This window comes from Perca fluviatilis, chromosome 2 (genome assembly GCF_010015445.1).
Source record: "Perca fluviatilis chromosome 2, GENO_Pfluv_1.0, whole genome shotgun sequence".
NCBI classification, from domain to species: Eukaryota; Metazoa; Chordata; class Actinopteri; order Perciformes; family Percidae; genus Perca; species Perca fluviatilis.
The window spans coordinates 8,022,080-8,040,914 of NC_053113.1; the positions used below are offsets into that span (position 1 = coordinate 8,022,080).

The 18,835-nt window shown below is 41.6% G+C and overlaps 1 protein-coding gene across 2 annotated transcripts in view; it reads right to left on the reverse strand.

Annotated features, from left to right (window-relative positions):
• Positions 1 to 548: 548 nt before the first annotated feature.
• LOC120543635 (NACHT, LRR and PYD domains-containing protein 3-like) overlaps positions 549 to 18,835 on the reverse strand; it is a 40,714-nt gene continuing 22,427 nt past the window's right edge. Inside the window, exons 4-10 of one of the 2 annotated variants that reach the window (XM_039776786.1) lie at positions 17,333 to 17,627; positions 14,684 to 16,493; positions 14,410 to 14,583; positions 14,151 to 14,324; positions 13,081 to 13,254; positions 12,917 to 12,963; positions 549 to 804 (exon numbers count right to left, since the gene is read on the reverse strand). In XM_039776786.1, coding sequence (XP_039632720.1) covers positions 731 to 804; positions 12,917 to 12,963; positions 13,081 to 13,254; positions 14,151 to 14,324; positions 14,410 to 14,583; positions 14,684 to 16,493; positions 17,333 to 17,618 — 2,739 coding nt within the window. In that variant the 5' untranslated portion in view covers positions 17,619 to 17,627 and the 3' untranslated portion in view covers positions 549 to 730. Of the gene's footprint in view, positions 805 to 5,325; positions 6,770 to 12,916; positions 12,964 to 13,080; positions 13,255 to 14,150; positions 14,325 to 14,409; positions 14,584 to 14,683; positions 16,494 to 17,332; positions 17,628 to 18,835 lie in introns of those variants that run through there. The other variant, XM_039776779.1, reaches the window with a different exon arrangement.

An 18,835-nucleotide genomic window follows, 5' to 3' on the forward strand; every position in this document is an offset into this window, starting at 1 on the left:
ATTGTTCTATTTGGACATGCCTTCAGAAATATGCATACGGATAGTTAGTGTGTTAATGCATCTTTAACAAGCACTTACCAACACATCAATCCATGATTAACTCATGAGTTACTAGTGATTAGTTGACTTCATGATGTAAGCCCATCTAAAGTGAGGACTTGCTATGCTTTACAAAGCATTTATAAATGAGTTGCAAAGGCTAGCAGATACAACAGAAACACAAGTAAAAACAAAAGTATTTGTAACCTTTATTACGATGTAGTAAGAATGTACATTTATAAAATAGCTCGTAGTAGTGTTATGTAGTTGATATCAGTGTGAATTTGGACCAGAACCAGAAGAAAACTAGATTGTTAAGAGCCAGAGAATTGAACATCAATAAAGAGACTAGGAAACCAAGATAAAGTTCAAGAAGTGTATTAATATACACAGAAACATGGCATACACATATACAGATAAAACACAGGTATGAAAAATAACAACTAAAATAATAAAGTGCGCTCATAAAAGAAACCCTTTTCAGTTCTATGAGCTCAATTGTTCTTTGATGACAAGAGTTGAGAGATGTTCAACGTTGGGGCCCATATGAGTTTGGTTTCTGTTTGTCCTACCACCATGAAGAAGGAATCCAGGGCAATCCGTATAAGTTCTGAGTCTTGATCCTGTAGCTGCCACCCAGCAAACTGAACTGGGAATCAGTAACCCCTGGAAGACTCTGGGATCTGAAGAATCAATGTGATCCAATATCCGTCTCTGGACCGGACCTCCCGTGCATAGCGCTTCTCAAATCTCCACCTCCTCCACCTGTAGATAAGGCCAAATCAGTTCTCTCAATTACTATTCAGTAATAAAATCAATTGCTTAGGCTACAATGAAAATAAAATGAAGTGATATTTCAGTTAACCCATATTGAAATATATAAATCTCTTCAGTTGTACAACCGTTCTCAAATGTCTTCTCTTAAGTATCAAAAGTACATAAATCCCTTTCAGGTATCAAAAGTACATTTATATTAATAGGTAAACTTTATACAAAAAATACATTTCTAATTCAAGTTTTAAGGAACCTACCTTAGTAACATTAACACTATTCTTAATATAATTGCATAAATTGCATGTAAAAATCTCTCAAATTGTATTATTTTACCATAATTTAAGCTACAGTGTTGTAATTTAGAGAAATTAAGACATGCGTGCTTATTTATCCCTCCCTGCCCAGGTAACAGTAGAAAGAATGCACTAAAAATTAGCCTCTTTGAGTTACTTCTCCATAAACTCCAGTTAAACAATTAAACACACAACTTGTACTAACATTCATTCAACAAATACCCACAGCTAGCAGTAGTGTTGAAAAGCAATTATTTTTCATACCTGTGTTTTATCTGTATATGTGTATGCCATGTTTCTGTGTATATTAATACACTTCTCAAACTTTATCTTGGTTTCCTAGTCTCTTTATTGATGTTCAATTCTCTGGCTCTTAACAATCTGGTTTTCTTCTGGTTCTGGTCCACATTCACACTGATATCAACTACATAACACTACTACGAGCTATTTTATAAATGTACGTTCTTACTACATCGTAATAAGGGTTACAAATACTTTTGTTTTTACTTGTGTATCTGCTAGCCTTTGCAACTCATTTATAAATGCTTTGTAAAGCATAGAAAGTCCTCACTTTAGATGGGCTCACATCATGTAGTCAACTAATCAGTAGTAACTCATGAGTTAATCATGGATTGATGGGTTGGTAAGTGCTTGTTAAAGATGTATTAACACTAACTATCCGTACGCATATTTCTGAAGGCATGTCCAAATAGAACAATACATGTGTGTGTCCAGGTTCTGTTAGCCTTTGGAAGTCATTTAGAAATGCTTTCTAAAGCATAGAAAGTACTCACTTTAGATGGGCTCACACAGTATACTTAACTAACCAGTAGTAACTCATGAGTTAATCATGGATTACATTATTGGTAAGTATTTGTAACAGATGTGTTAACACCCCAGCTATTAGTTTAGGCCTTTTTCTAAATCATAACATTTTATATAAGACATGAACAAATGTAGGTCTAGATAGTCTGTTAATCATTAACTTCCTAGTTTTAAACAACCTTTTACGTTCCTGAGTACCTAGTTGATAATGGTAAAATTACTTAATTTACAAATGGTTAATGCATCATGTAGGAATTATTAAAAAATATACTGATAAACCTTTTACATGGGCTTACTTACTATGGACCAACCATTTACTAACTGTATTTACAAATGCTTTACTGATTAGAATGAATGTAGGAACTATGCTTTAGAAATGATAAACAAATAAATTACTACTAGTTTGTAGATAGTTTATAAAGGGAAAATGATTTAATTTACTAATGGTTTTTGCAATATTTAGAAAGTGTCAAACTTCTATTTATAAACATAATTTTCGAGAGCCTTATTTACTATGAACAAACCATTTATGAGTGTGTATACAAATGCTTTATTCATGAGAATTAACATAGGAACAGTGCTTTACAAATGATGAACAAAGCATTTAGCAATAGATAGTAACTGGTTTATAATGGGAAAATTATTTCATTTACAAATGGTTGTTTCATTATTTGCTAAGTATAAATCATGTACTTACAAACATATTTTTCAAGATTGGCTTATTTACTATGAACAAACCATTCATGACTATGTGAACAAATGCTTTACTGATGATGAGTTATGTAAGAACAATTAATTAATAATGATGAACAAATCATTAACTAATAGGCTTGTTTACTATGAAAAAAACATTTATAACTGTGTGAACAAATACTTTACTCATGATGAACTATGTATGAACAATTAATAAGTAATAATGAACAAACCATTAACTAATAGTTAACTAATGCTTAATAAATGATGAATTATTGATAGTTATTATAAAGTGTTACCGATTACGTTTTTAAAATAATTAATTAAAATAATATATATATATATATATATATATATATAATAAAAATGATTAAGATAAAGGGATATAGTATTACCAAATAAATACATAAAATGTAATAAAATGTAATTTAAAAAGTGGGCTGAGTGTGTAAGATAAAAACATAGAAATTAAACTAATCAAAGCTGTAAACATGGTCGGGACTGTTGACGCAGTTTTGTTAAGGAAAAGGTCGTGGTTGGACGTACGGTTCTGTGAGACGCGAGAGGAAAGACAAAAACGACAATTGCAAGCGTGACAAGCGGGACGTGAACCTCCTTACGTGGAAATTTGCCGTTACATACTACTCGCTAAATCCTATCTAACTGCTGCTCTACCCGGTGCGTTATACAAACACACTGAAAGACGCCTTTTTTGTTGCATCAGAGGTTGATAGCCACTGTCCAAACGTCCTTATTTTACGAGTTCGGAATGAGAATGGGTTGGAGAATGAGATAAACTCACTTTCAGCATTTTGAGAGAAACTAAAACAGAAATAAGACATGAATATAAAGAATCATGCTTAAATGTAATTTTGACATTACAAGGAAGGGGAATTTTTAAAATTTTTTATTTTTTTTTTTTTTTTTTTTTTTTTTTTTTAATTTTTTAGAAATTTTTTAATAAATGATGTTTTTTTTTGTTGGGTTTTGAGGGGGAGGGGGAGGGGGTTTTTTTTTGGGCGAGGGTTTTTTGGAAAAAATTATACCCTTTGGGGGGGGGGGGAAAAAAAAAGTTTTTTAAATAAGGATGGAAAAGACACTGTTGACCTTCAAAAAGGAGGTAAAAGGTATAGGAAAAGCACTTTGAGGAACTCCTGAATCCGACTAATACGCCCTCTATGTTAGAGGCAGAGCTGGAGGATGATGGGGGATCATTGTCAATTTCCCAAGCGGAAGTCACTGATGTAGTCAAACAACTCCACAGTGGCAAAGCCCCTGGGATTGATGAGACCATCCAGAAATGCTCAGGGCTCTGGGTGTGGAGGGGCTGTCCTGGTTGACATGCCTCTTCAACATTGCGTGGAAGTCTGGAACAGTGCCAAAGGAGTGGCAGACCGGGGTGGTGGTTCCCCTTTTTAAAAAGGGGGACCAGAGGGTGTGTGCCAATTACAGGGGTATCACACTTCTCAGCCTCCCTGGTAAAGTCTACTCGAAGGTGCTGGAAAGGAGGGTTCGGTCGATAGTCGAACCTCAGGTTGAAGAGGAACAATGCGGATTCCGTCCTGGTCGTGGAACAACGGACCAACTCTTCACTCTCGCAAGGATCCTGGAGGGAGCCTGGGAATATGCCCAACCGGTCTACATGTGTTTTGTGGATCTGGAAAAGGCTTATGACCGGGTCCCCTGGGAGATACTGTGGGAGGTGCTGCGGGAATATGGGGTCTCTTCTCAGGGCCATCCAATCTCTGTACGACCAAAGTGAGAGCTGTGTCCGGGTTCTCGACAGTAAGTCGGACTCGTTTCAGGTGAGGGTTGGCCTCCGCCAGGGCTGCGCTCTGTCACCAATCCGGTTTGTAATGTTTATGGACAGGATATCAAGGCGTAGTCGGGGTGGGGAGGAGTTGCAGTTCGGTGGGCTGGGGATCTCATCGCTGCTTTTTGCAGATGATGTGGTCCTGATGGCATCATCGGCCTGCGACCTTCAGCACTCACTGGATCGGTTCGCAGCCGAGTGTGAAGCGGTTGGGATGAGGATCAGCACCTCTAAATCTGAGGCCATGGTTCTCAGCAGGAAACCGATGGAGTGCCTACTCCAGGTAGGGAATGAGTCCTTACCCCAAGTGAAGGAGTTCAAGTACCTTGGGGTTTTGTTCGCGAGTAAGGGGACAATGGAGCGGGAGAGTGGTCGGAGAATCGGCGCAGCGGGTGCGGTATTACATTAAATTTATCGCACCGTTGTGACGAAAAGAGAGCTGAGCCAGAAGGCAAAGCTCTCGGTCTACCGGTCAGTTTTCGTTCCTAACCTCACCTATGGTCATGAAGGCTGGATCATGACCGAAAGAACGAGATCCAGGGTACAAGCGGCCGAAATGGGTTTCCTCAGGAGGGTGGCTGGCGTCTCCCTTAGAGATAGGGTGAGAAGCTCAGTCATCCGTGAGGAGCTCGGAGTAGAGCCGCTACTCCTTCGCGTCGAAAGGAGCCAGTTGAGGTGGTTCGGGCATCTGGTAAGGATGCCCCCTGGGCGCCTCCCTAGGGAGGTGTTCCAGGCACGTCCAGCTGGGAGGAGGCCTCGGGGAAAACCAAGGACTAGGTGGAGGGATTATATCTCCAACCTGGCCTGGGAACGCCTCGGGATCCCCCAGTCGGAGCTGGTTAATGTTGCTCGGGAAAGGGAAGTTTGGGGTCCCCTGCTGGAGTTGCTCCCCCCGCGACCCGACACCGGATAAGCGGACGAAGATGGATGGACAATGGTCCCTAAGCACTCGTCCTACCGCCCTCTCACCGCCGGTGTTATTTCTCCAGGTTGGAGGACGGCTCATTTTGATGAAAATGAGTTTGTAGCTCGTTGTTTACCTTACTTAGGTAGGAAAGATGCGTTGTTTGTGATTTAATAACATTTCGCTGTAGAGTTATTGATCCCAGAAGTTAGAATCTGTGAATATCTTTCTAACTTTACTGAAGTTGAGCTCTGAGCAGCGCTTGCTCTGGCTGTCTGGAGCGTGCGTGTGTAGGGTGTGTGTCTATACGTCTGGTCAATGTTTTCTTTCTGTCATTACAATTTGGGGTCTGTCAGTCACAGTGAAAACCTGGGACAGCTCCAGGGACAGCTCCACCCGGGGACAGGTCACCGAAACCATCGGTCACCCTACCTTAAGTATGTTTAATTATTTATACGATCACAAAAACAGTGTTATCAAGAAAAACCATGATTTGCTCATTAAGTTCAGTAAACTCTTATTTAGTCTTATGTTATGAATAACATGACCAGTTTGTGATTCATTTACAGTATGTAGAAACCTTTCAGTTTAGAAGTTGATTAATCAGATTCCCCACAGTAACTGTCTTATATTCACTATAACAAAACATAAAACCATAACTCATAATGTTGTTTCTCACTGTCTCATCCCTGAAGAAGTATAAATACACAGGAGTTTACACAGAAGTATAAATGAACATTTAAACGGCAAAGAAATAGTCAGAGAAATTAATGTTTTTGTGTTTGAGTCTGAGATGTGCTTCTCAGTGCAGAGTGTGTGTGATGGTGAACAGACTGAACTCTGATTTCAGCAGCTGATGTTCAGTCTGTGTTTCTGTCCACAGGAGACACTCTTAGTCCTGCAGAGGACTCAGAGACACTGAGGAACCAGGAGACCAGAACCTGAATCCAGGATAGAGAGGCTGATTGAATGTGGTGTTGAAGGTGTGGAGGTGGATCAGTGAGTCAGAGGAGACTGTGTAGAAGGACAGATAGCCAGCAGGACAGTCCACATACACTGCTACTCTGTTAGAGACAGAGGAGGAGGAGGTGGATGTTACTCTGTTATTGTGACAGACATAGTAACCATCATCAGAGCTGTTCAGACTCCATGACTGATCATTATATCCAAACAAACAGTCATCTCTGTCTCCTCTCCTCCTGATTCCTCTGTAACTCACTGATATATAAACATCTCCTCTCCTCTCAACCTCCCAGTAACAGCGACCAGTCAGACCATCTCTACACAGCAGCTGAGGCCAGGAGTCAAACCTCTCTGGATGATCAGGATATGGCTGATCCTCCTCCACATATTTCACCTTCCTGTTGTTGTCAGACAGTTTGAGTTTTCTGCTCACTGTGTTTGTGTCCAGTTCCAGTTGACAGCCATCTGATGGAGAGAAACAGACACAACACAGCAGCAGATTATCATCTGTTGATTTAGTAACTCTTGTGTTGTCTTCCCGTCAAACTGACCCGGTCTTTTTCCTGTTTATAAAGCATGAAGTATAAAATATCACCCAATTCTATTTTACACCTTCTAGTCAACTCATTACAACTCATTACCAGAGTTTGATAGTTTAACACTTATTCTTTATGGTCAATAAACCTCATTTACATGAAATTATAAACAAGTTTTGAGTCAAATAAGCAGAAATATGAATTATTTTTCTTTCTTTGTCCTCTTCTGCACCTGTTTGGCGTCCTTCTGTGTGTCTGTGTGTATGTGTGTGTGTGTGTGTCTGTGTGTCTGTGTGTGTCTCTGTCTTTGTGTGTGTGTGTGTTTGTGTGTGTGCGCGAGTGTGTCTCTGTATCTATGTGTGTGTGTGTCTCTGTCTCTGACTGTGTGTTTGCATGAGTGTCTGTGTGTGTGTGTTTGTATGTCTGTTTGTGTCTGGGTGTATGTGTGTTTGTCTGTGTGTATGTGTGTGTCTGTGTGTGTGAGTCTGAATGTGTGTGTGTGTCTGTCTGTGGGTGTGTGTGTCCCTGTGTGTGTGTGTGTGTGTGCGTGTGTGTGCGCGTTTGTGTCTCTGTATGTGTGTGTGTCTCTGTGTGGGGGGGGGGGGGGGGGGGGGGGGGGGGGGGGGGGGGGTGGGTGGGGGGGTGGGGGGGGGTGTGGGTGTGGGGGGGGGTTTGTTGTTTTGTGTTGGTTTTGTTTTTGTGTGGGTGTTGTGGGTGTTTTTTTTGTGTTTGTGTGTGTGTGTGTGTGTGTGTGTGTGTGTGTGTGTGTGTGTGTGTGTGGGTGGGGGGGGGGGGGGGTGTGTGTTTTTTTGTGTGTGTGTGTGTGTGTGTGTGTGGCTCTGTCTGTGTGTGTGTCTCTAGCCGTTTCTCAATGTCAAGGATCCTTCCTTGGTAGGACTAGTCCTTCCAAGGAAGGATCCTTCAGAAAACTAGGCCAGACTCCTCCTGAGCGATCGGAGAGCATGTACATTGGAACAGGCTAGCAAGTGCACGTTCGCTGCCTAGCGTCATTGAAAATGTTTCGCCGCCTTCAGTTCTGCGCTGCATTTCAAAAACTCGACGAAATGTCCAAAGGCGAAATGGATGTGGAACTGTGAAGTTCAATTTTTTGTTGAGAGAAGGTGAATCAGCGTCAGTCTGCTTGCAGGAGGAGAATATTCTGTCGGCAACAATTTGCCTAGCGTGCTAAAGTAGGTAACGTTACCGACACTGATAGGCTTTAATGTAAGCAATGCTCGTTTTCTCTTATTTATCCCATGTCAATAAAATTAAAAATTCGTGGGAGTTCATGTTTGTAGTTGTCATAACACTTAACTGGTAAGGAGAATTGTATTAATTAATCTTAATTACATTAAGCTTACAGTAGTTGTTTACAATAGCTTGTAGTTTACTGCATGTAACATTAGCTCATTGTCCAGTAGCTTATAGCTTTCAAACAAATGCAGTGCAAAATATGATCAGCAACTACAAGGTAAACACTACCAGCTAATGACCTACCACAGGCAGTATGATATGCAGTAAACTGCAAGTAAGAAAGGTTAAATAGTACTATAGACACACAAGCTACAAGGCTACAACCAACATATGAAGAGTCATAATAACACCATTGATAAACACCCACTAACACAGTAAAGGTAGCTAGTGTAAGTGTGTTAAATGGTCAACAGTTGTCAGTTAAGACCATGAAGACCACTACACAGTTACATTAAGTACCTTAATGTTACAGTATGCTTACATATATTTGTGATACAATTATAATCTTACCAGGACAGGTTGGATAACTACTGGACTAACTTAAAGCTTTCTCCTTCTGTCTGGAACCACCATCATCAGCAGCTGAGTCTGGTCGCCCTTCATGTTGAATATTGTGTACAGTATATAGTAATGTTTGAATAAATGTTATAATAAAAGATACACGTTTCGTTAATGTCTTTTTAGAGCTTCTATACCTTACAAGTTATTGAAACAGGTACCATCTGAATATAATTATTCAGTTAGAAATAGACATTGAAAAACTGTTTATATTATATACACACCCAAAAACGTAATGACACAGACAAACCAGTTAATTTAATGCATTTATTTTCAGAATGCCAATCTCTAATAGGCTTTAGCAAATAATCTAGCTATTCATCTCTCTTTGGCCTCTTGTCTCCCTGCTTGTCTTTTGCTTTCCCATCCTCAGTGACCGCCTCCATGTGTCCCTGTTAAAAGACAGCAAAAACAAGAAAAATAAGTTTACCATTATGAATGCTATAACGTAACGTTATATTGAACGTTATACTTTTTACATGGGAAACTACTCATACATTTTAGCCTTCATGTAACGTTGATAGTGAAGTAAATAAGGTGCAGCGTTACCTACCACCCTGCAGCTACAACTGGTAAATACACACATTTCTAAATCTCTGCTAACGTTACGCATATAGAGTAACAGCATATAAAAGAGAAGAAAATGCCACCGGACATTAAACTTTAAAAACACAAATGGCAAAAAAAGACCGCTAGCTAACAGCCTAATGTTAATGATAGGTTCAGTTAGCTTAACGTTAGCTCGGGTGTATCTACCTAATTACTATAGCAATCCGTACCAGCATTAAAGCGTTAAGCTTTACACTGATTTAAAACATTAACGGTGATAACACATGTACGGCAAATACTAAAGATACTTACATTTAAATGATTATTTTGCCGTCAGCGATACTGCTCCAACTCCCGCTTAGGTCCGCCATTTAATTCTTTTAAACAAACCGGCAAAGCCGTGCGCAAAGGATTGTGGGTGATATGGGAGCGCGAAGGATACACATATGCATCCTTTGCCGTCTATGGGAATTTCTCCGAACGAAGGACTCAGTCCTTGGTGGGATTTGGAGGATCCTCGACAATGGAACGGTCCTTCGACGGACGTCGATAACGTAGCATCCTCGAAATTCTGGCTTCGAAGGATCCTTCCTTGACATTGAGAAACAGCTTCTGTCTTTGACTGTGTCCTCAATGTTGTCTCTGACTGTGTGTGTGTATCTGTCTGTGTGTTTCTTTGTGTGTGTGTGTGTGTGTGTGTCTGTCTGTCTGTGTGTGTGTGTTTGTGTCTATGTGTCTGTGTGTGTGTGTGTGTGTTTCATTTTGTTCTCAATGTTGCATGTTTTGGTTATTTAGTTTGAGTTTTAGCAGTGTGTGTTTTTTGTGATGCATGTCAGACTGATCTCATGAAGTGGCGTATGTACGACACGCCAATTCATATATACATATGCCATTTTGGCGTGTTATCAAGCCGCCTGAAGGGTTCTGCCTACGTCGCCAGCCGCCACAAGGCTTCTGCTTTTGCCTCCGGTCGTCTGAAAGATTCTGCCTCCGTCTGTGGCCCCCTGTTCTTAGAGGCCTCTCTGTCCCCTGTTGCCGAGGCCTCTCTGTTCCCTATGGCCCCTCTCTGTTCCCTGTCCCGTGTGGCCGCTCCGTTCCCTAGCCCTGTTTGACTTTTTTGTTTGTCCCTCCTCCGGTCCCCCTCTGCCCTCCCTGGGTTGGCTTTTGTTTTGTTGGTTTTAGGGACATCTGTGATCTGATCTTGGGGGGGGGGTACTGTCATGGTTTTGGTATTTTGTTCCGTGTTCTGTTTTATTGTGGTAGTCTTGCTGATTTGCTCAGTTTCCTGTTTTATTTTGATAGTCTGGTTTTTTGTCTTGTCTGGTTTTTCTTCCTGTCTTTGTTTGTTTCCCGCCTTTTTTGATTGTTCTGCCCAGTCCTTATGTGTTTCACCTGTTTACCAGCCCTAGTGTCACCTGTTGCTTGTTTCCTCATTTACCTGTATTTAGTCTCTGTGTTTTCTTTTGTGTGGTGTGGGAGCATTAGTTCTGTTCTGCGTTGTGATTTATGTCGTGTTGTCGCTGGTGTTTTTTGCCTCCTGGTCTTCCTGTCTTTTGGATTATTTTATGCTTACCTGCCTGCCAACCTCTGGACACTTTCAGTTGTAAGTTTTTGCTTTAATAAACTCCCTTTTACCTCCATTTGGGTCCTAGTTACGTCAATCCCTCAGCAAACCCTGACACAGTCGGACAAAGAAAGAATCCCTGATGTGACCTGCCGGTAGTCTGGCTATCACCAGACCAAGCTCCATCTTTTAACATTGAACATTAGTCTGGGGAGTCTGCTCTGTAGTTTCTACTGCACAAGAGGCGTGATCAACGGGCATAGTTCAAATGACTCTGTACACAATTGGATAGTCCTTCAACCAATCAGAGCAACGATCCAGGTGATGTAGAAGCGAGAGCGGCATCAACGGCTTGCTGCACTTCGGTGTGTGTAGCAGCACAAAGCAGAAGGTAAATCCACCTCAGCTCACTTTATTCATCTTTCCAATATCTTGACTCGTAGGTTATTTAATGCTGATTTATTTAAAAACATCCAAAGAAAACTAAAGGCTACTTGAATAGAACATCTTATATCTGTCAAACTTGTGAAGTACAAGTTTACCAGCAGCACCTGAAGGCAACAAAGCTCTTCAATAATATCAGTGACGGTCAGTAGCTCTGGCTCCACTGTTAATGAAATGTATTGATTAGTTTAGTTCTGTTGGATCATTGTGTTCAGTTTGTTGTGTTTATGGATTTTAAATCAATCGATTGAGTTCTAACATCTTTCCAGCCACTAAAACAGAAACTCTGGAGAAACATTTTCGTAATCAGTTACGAAAATGTAAAGAAATCTGGTCTTAAACTGACACAGATAATGGACGTCATCACAAAGTTGATTGCAGATTCATACATCTAACAAACATGTAATACACGTCAAGGCGGCTCAGACCACAGCAACTGTGATTGGTTCGCTCGGTCGTGGCTTGGTAGCATCGCATTTCTCCCACTCTTTACAGGTTTCTCCTCCATAAACAACATGAAATTAAGGAGAGGGTTAACGTTTCCTGCTAAAGATTTCCCACTGTGGTCAAAAAGAACAGGGGAGACACTTTTGTACGTACACACTGCGGCCGACTTGAACTGCAAAGAAGTTCTGGCCGCCCTGTCAAGGACACTTGTCAAAAAGTACGAGGAAGCTTTTTGACGCGTTGTCACTCTGACGTGGCGGCATTCTATGTTCCACACACAATTGAAGAAAAAGCACAAGCAGCCACTGCACGAGCCAATACATTGACACTAGAAATCTTTTATAAATTACATATATAATGACAGAATTTGTATTGTTTGTTGATCGCAGCGGTTTCCGTTAGCAGTTAGCTTGCACGTTAGCCGCTGAACCACAGCAGAATGCAGGCAGAGCAAGCTGTCGCCAGCTGTTGATCCGTGCAGGACTTCACTGTGAGCGGACTGTTTAGAGATCATGTGACCGTTCACTGTGAGCAGACTGTTTAGAGACGATGTAACCAGCAGGTAACATTAACTGGTCCCTATACGCAAACAACGTCATATCATAAATGATAGGGAACCCAGCAATGGCCATTATGAGCTTTTCCTCTATTTTCTCAGAACTAATGTTTTGGTAGGAAGGAAAGTTTACATCGTATGTTTCTCTGGGATCAGCCAGCATGAAAGGAAGTCTATATTCTGATTGGTTGCTGGTCATTTGCTGCTGCTTGCCGCTAAACTGCGTCATAGCTCATTAACATGAAGTTGACCTAGACATTAATCTGCCTTTGGACTCAACTCTCTTCAAAAAACACGTCAGGCAAGATGTTCGTAAACAAAATCCAACCTCAACCAGCAGTCTGCTTTCATTTGCATGTGCTGATTGTCTGTCAGATTGTGTCTCTTCTGGTTTTACCTATTTTCAGTAATGAGATATGATGTTGTCTTGCTTTAAATGCTGGTGCTGATTGTCTGCTTAACATTGGTCTGTATTCATTGCCTGCATTATCCATTACTGCATGATGCTGCCTGACTCCTCTAAGCTCTTCCATTCAGATGTTTTACTTTCTCTCATTCTCATCTGACATGTTTTTTTAACATTTAAAATCAGGCAGAAGCACAACAGGTGAAAATAAGCTTTTTGGCACATTTACAGGGATGTTGATCAATGTACATTTACCCTAACAAGTGAAAAAAAGAAATCAAACTTAAAACACACTCACACTTCCTCAGACCAGGTTTCAACCTCTGCGGTCCACCATGGTCCATCCTGCAGGAAGAAATAGTCACAATCAACTTCATACACCTTCACTCAGATCCTCCATTAAACATGAACCAGAGTTCCTCGGTTAGTGGCAGAAGAACTGTTTTGTCCATCTGTCCATACCTGAGAGTTTCCAGTCTCCAGTTAGGGTCCTTAAGTCCTGCTGACAGCAGCTTCACTCCTGAGTCTCCTGGGTGATTATAGCTCAGGTCCAGCTCCTTCAGATGGGAGGGGTTGGAGCTCAAAGCTGAGGCCAGAGTAATCCAGCCTTTCTCTGAGATCATACAGCCTGACAGACTGCAAACACACATGCACACACACACACACACACACACACACATTACACACATTAGATTCTCATAATAGTGTTAGAATAGTGTTCTAAAGTCCTGTAATAAACCTGCTCTTCATATATCCAAGTAAAATTTATTTTTCATGAACAGGAACCTTATCCTGGTGATAAGCTCCAGAGTCAGTGAACCCCTTGAGTACAATATTGCTGCCACATCTAATACAGAATCATAAAAAGGACTAAAGAGACTTGACTTTTGGTTGTTACTCAGGGCCAGCCCTCACAGACTAGAGGACTGGGAGCTGAGAACTGAACCACTGTGTCCATCCAATAATTATTCTATGAAGACAATAACCGGCAATTTCCACTGGATGCGGAACGTCTGCGGAACGTCTCCGGGACGTCGACGGAGTCATTAGGTTTCCATTAAAGTCAGTGTGTGCATTTCCACAGACTGCGGAACGTCTGCATCCCTACTCCGTCCCAGTTCCGTCAGTCCGCAGCCCTCCGGAGCAGATACGCAGAGCTTCTATTTTTGACGGACGACGGAGAGCTCCGCAGCAATTCAGCACACAGCAGATAGTGCGGGACAGGAAGTCGAGCACAGAAACAAAATAAATATCCGGTTCATTTTCAAAATAAAATACACCGTGCGGATCATATTTCCCTGCACTACACCTTGAAAACATCGCACAGAGCTGTTTCCCCTCTACTCCTCTGGATATAAACAAACTGTTGTTGGTTTTGTGGTTCTATTCTACCTGAATTCGCGAAAACTTGTGGGTCCTCGTGACTACAGCTGTCAGTCATGGCCGCAGCCGTTCCGCAACAAATCCGGACCTGGTGGGTATTGACAGACGGTGGAGCATGCAGCCGGCTCATGAAACAGCTGAACACCAACCTGAGAGTTTCCAGTCTGCAGTGTGAACTGCTCAGTCCAGCAGACACCAGCTCCACTCCTGAATCCTTCAGGTCGTTGTTACTCAGGTCCATCTCTCTCAGACTGGAGGACCTGGAGCTGAGAACTGAGGATAGATCTTCACAGCTTCTCTCTGACAGGTTGCAGCCACTCAGTCTGAAATAAAAAGTCCATCCAATAATTAACATATGAAGAAAATAAGAGCTGAAAGACATAATTTTCCAGACAGCTGAACACCAACCTGAGAGTTTCCAGTCTGCAGTTTAGACTCTTCAGTCCAGGAGACACCAGCTTCGCTCCTGAATCCTTCAGGCCGTTGTTACTCAGGTCCAGCTCTCTCAGACTGGAGGACTGGGAGCTGAGAACTGACGACAGGGCTTCACAACTTGTCTCAGAGAGTTCACAGCCACTTAACCTGAAGAGGAATCAGCAACACATAAGAAAACAATAATAAGAAAACGTTGTTAGGAAAAAGAAAAACTATATTTAATCTGAATAGTTCTGTGTGTACGTACAGAGCTTTGTTGGAGGCTTTGACCACTGGCAGCAGTATCAGAAGAGCCTTCTCTGAAGCACAATATTTCTTCAGGTCAAACATGTCCAGATCTTTCTCTGAAGACAGTATGATGAAGACCAGAGCTGACCACTGAGCAGGAGACAGTTTACCTGTGGAGAGACTTCCTGATGTCAGGGACTGTTGGATCTCCTCCACTAGAGAATGATCATTCAGTTCATTCAGACAGTGGAACAGATTGATGCTTCTCTCTGCAGACAGATTCTGATTAATCTTCTTCTTTATGTGCTCAACTGTTTTCTTGTTTGCCTCAAACGTACTTCCTGTCTGTGTCAGCAGACCTCGTAGGAGAGTCTGATTGGTCTCCAGTGAAAGACCCAGGAGAAGGCGGAGGAACAAGTCCAGGTGTCCATTTGGACTCTGTAAGGCCTTGTCCACAGCACTTTGGTAGAACTGTGCTGATGTTGTTTGTTCCGATTTGTCTCTGAAGACTTTAGACAACCAGGTTGTTTTCCAATTCTCCAATAGCAGGTTGACTCCAGAGTTGGTGAATGTCAGGTGGACATGAACAGCAGCCAGAAACTCCTGAACACTCAGATGGACGAAGCAGAACACCTTGTCCTGGTACAGTCCTCTCTCCTCTTTAAAGATCTGCGTGAACACTCCTGAGTACACTGAGGCTGCTGTGATGTTGATGCCACACTCTGTCAGGTCTGATTCATAGAAGATAAGGTTGCCTTTCTGAAGCTGCTCAAAGGCCAGTTTTCCCAGGGACTCGATTATCTTCCTGTTCTCTTCACTCCAGTGTGGATCAGTCTCAAATTTTCCATCATACTTGACATTCTTCCGTTTGGACTGAACCACCAGGAAGTGGATGTACATCTCAGTCAGGGTCTTGGGCAGCTCTCCTCCCTCTCTGCTCTTCAACATGTCCTCCAGAACTGTAGCAGTGATCCAGCAGAAGATTGGGAGGTGGCACATGATGTGGAGGCTTTGTGATGTCTTGATGTGGGAGATGATTCTGTTGGCCTGCTCCTCATCTCTGAATCTCTTCCTGAAGTACTCCTCCTTCTGAGGGTCAGTGAACCCTCTGACCTCTGTCACCATGTCAACACACTCAGGAGGAATCTGATTGGCTGCTGCAGGTCGTGTGGTTATCCAGAGGCGAGCAGAGGGAAGCAGTTTCCCCCTGATGAGGTTTGTCAACAGCACACCCACTGAGGTGGACTCTGTAACATCAGTCAGGATTTTAGTGTTGAGGAAGTCCAGAGGAAGTCGACACTCATCCAGACCGTCAAAGATGAACACAACCGGGAACTCTTCAAAGCTGTAGATTCCTGCTTCTTTGGTTTCACTGAAGAAGTAATGAACAAGTTCCACCAAGCTGTACTTTTTCTCTTTCAGCACATTCAGCTCTCTGAAAGCGAATGTAAATGTGAACTGGATGTCCTGGTTGGCTTTGTCTTCAGCCCAGTCCAGAGTGAACTTCTGTGTTAAGACTGTTTTCCCGATGCCAGCGACTCCCTTAGTCATCACTGTTCTGATCGGTTCATCTCTTCCAGGTGGAGTTTTAAAGATGTCTTCATATCTGATTGTTGTTTCTGGTCTGTCTGGTCTCCAGGATGCTGTTTCAATCTGTCTGACCTCATGTTCATCATTGACCTCTTTAGCCCCACCGTCTGTGATGTAGATCTCTGTGAACATCTGATTCAGAAGGGATGGGTTTCCAGCTTTAGCAATCCCCTCAAACACACACTGGAACTTCTTTTGTGAGTTGGATTTGACTTTTTGCTGGCATGAAGCAAGAATATCTGTAAACATATAACAATGAAATCAATGAGGAGTTGTTGCAATTAATGTCTGTGCACATTTCTGTTTTCCTGAAATTTATTTAAGAGATTAACTTATTTAAAATGACTAATTATTCCCCAACAACAACTGATATGTTGTGTGTCCAAGTCATGCATCCATGGACTATGCTCTCCAAAGAAACCAGAAGGTGTATAACTTAATTACAGAGGGATGGGAATTAATATTATCCAAGGTGTTTCTCACAGTGGCATCAGTGTATGCAATTGTTAAAGCGATATACCACCGTTTGTTGAAATAGGGCTTATCACGTTGTCCCCTAGCTGTAGATAGGTGGGCCAACACATTTTTTGTGCATGCATCGTTTTAGTCTGGTGCAACGACGGCAGCGCCACCGCTAGTTAGCTTAGCATAGTGAATGGAATCCTATGTTGCTGGTTAGTGTGTTGTGAGTAAAAGTGAGCCAACAAAAGACAAAAAAACAAATTAATTACTTTCACTGAGACAAAAAATGCGTTGACCCACCAATCTACAGCCAGGGTAGACCGTGATAAGCCCTATTTCAACAAACGGTGGTGTATTCCTTTAACCAGAAGAGCCAACAAAAACTGGATTGTCTGACTTTGTTTCATCAACTTTTATTCTTGGAGACACTTTATTTTTTGTGTCTGTGGTAGATGTGTGTTTGGTAGCTTATTCTGTTGTTGTAAGCACAATATAAACCTCTATCTTTGTAGATAGGAGGGATACATAAGCAACAAAGCTAATGTTTGTTGAAGATATTGTGATATGTTTGATTTTTTGTTACATCCATTTTCTAATTAATAACAGTATTACTTACTTGTAGGTTCTGAGATGGTGTTTGATAAATTTGATAAATTCTTCCCTAACTCATTCTGATTCATCTTCACTAAAACTATTCTGGTCACATTAATGGTGTTCACACTGTGGGTTGAGAACATCAGGTCCACTGTCTTCACCCTGTTTACATTCTCCAGTTTGCTCTTTGGGATTGCTGGGAAATCTTCAAGGCCGCCATTCAGCTGTAGGTACCAGTGGAATGTTTCAAAATCCTCAGCTCCCAAGTCTTGTAAAGTTCTTAAGACGACTTCTTTAGGCGTTGCCATTTTTGGTTCCTACAAAGATCCAAAAGAAACCAAAAAAACATTGTCACCTTATATACCTGTTACCTTCACTTTCTATGTCTTTTTTTTTAACTCCCCCCTAAGATGTTGGTATTTTCCAAGCTTCTCAAATTCATTCTTCAATTTCATTCAAATTGTTTTTATAGTGTCAAATAACCATTATACTCTGTGTACAAAAGCCCATCAGCTTTGCTGAGTTTTTAGTCAACTCAGTTTGTTTTGGTTTTCTTGTTCTTGTATTTTCATCAGGCAACGTTAATCCATTCCTGTTCCCGTTAATCCATTCTTAGTTGGCCACCTAGCGGTATAATGCCTGAAGTAACAGTCAGGACTCTTGTTTGAGGCAACCCAGGCGCATTAGCAAACCGGCGGAGTGGGGGATGTGAGTCAGACAGCTAGGCAGAGCTTGGAAACGCGGTAGGATCGTTGTTTTGAGAAATTTGTTTGGCGGATTTGCATAAACTGTGCTCTAACTGTACATCATGTGAACTAGTTCAGATGAGGATTACATGGATTGGAAGATGCCCAGATCATCAAGATTAAAAAGGCCTTTAAAAGAAAGAAATAGACGGAAAAGTTTGTCGGAATATAGCGAGACTGGCAAGGAAAATACAAACAAGAAATCGAGATCTAATCAGTTTGAGAAACAGAAAACTGGTATTCTGGAGAATGATCAAGAAAACATTTGGAAAGTTTTATTGAGTTTGATCAGGATGGTGGACACTTACCAAAGCAATTGAGAAAGAGATTGGTAAAATTTAATTTGCTCGGTTTATGAGCAATAAAAGAGTACTGATACATGCAACCAGTAAACAACAACAAGAAAAGATTCTCAAAATGTCTTCACTTCAAGGGGAAAGGATGAAGGCACACATCCCAGGAGCAATGGCAAAAGTGAGAGGAGTGATTTCAGGAGTCCCACTGAGTATGTCGTTGGAAGATGTCAAAAATGAGATTCAGGCAGGTAAAGTGATTGAAGCCACACGGCTAAAAAGTAAATGAGATGGAGCATTAAAGGAAACACTATCAGTGGTAGTGCAATTTGACAGAACTCTCCCTAAGTCAGTGCAAATGGGATACATAAATTACAGTGTGAGAGAGTACATCCCCAAACCTGTTCGGTGTTATAAATGTCAAAGATTGGGACACATAGTACAGCAGTGCAAAGGAAAACTAAAGTGCGCTAGATGTGGTGGTCA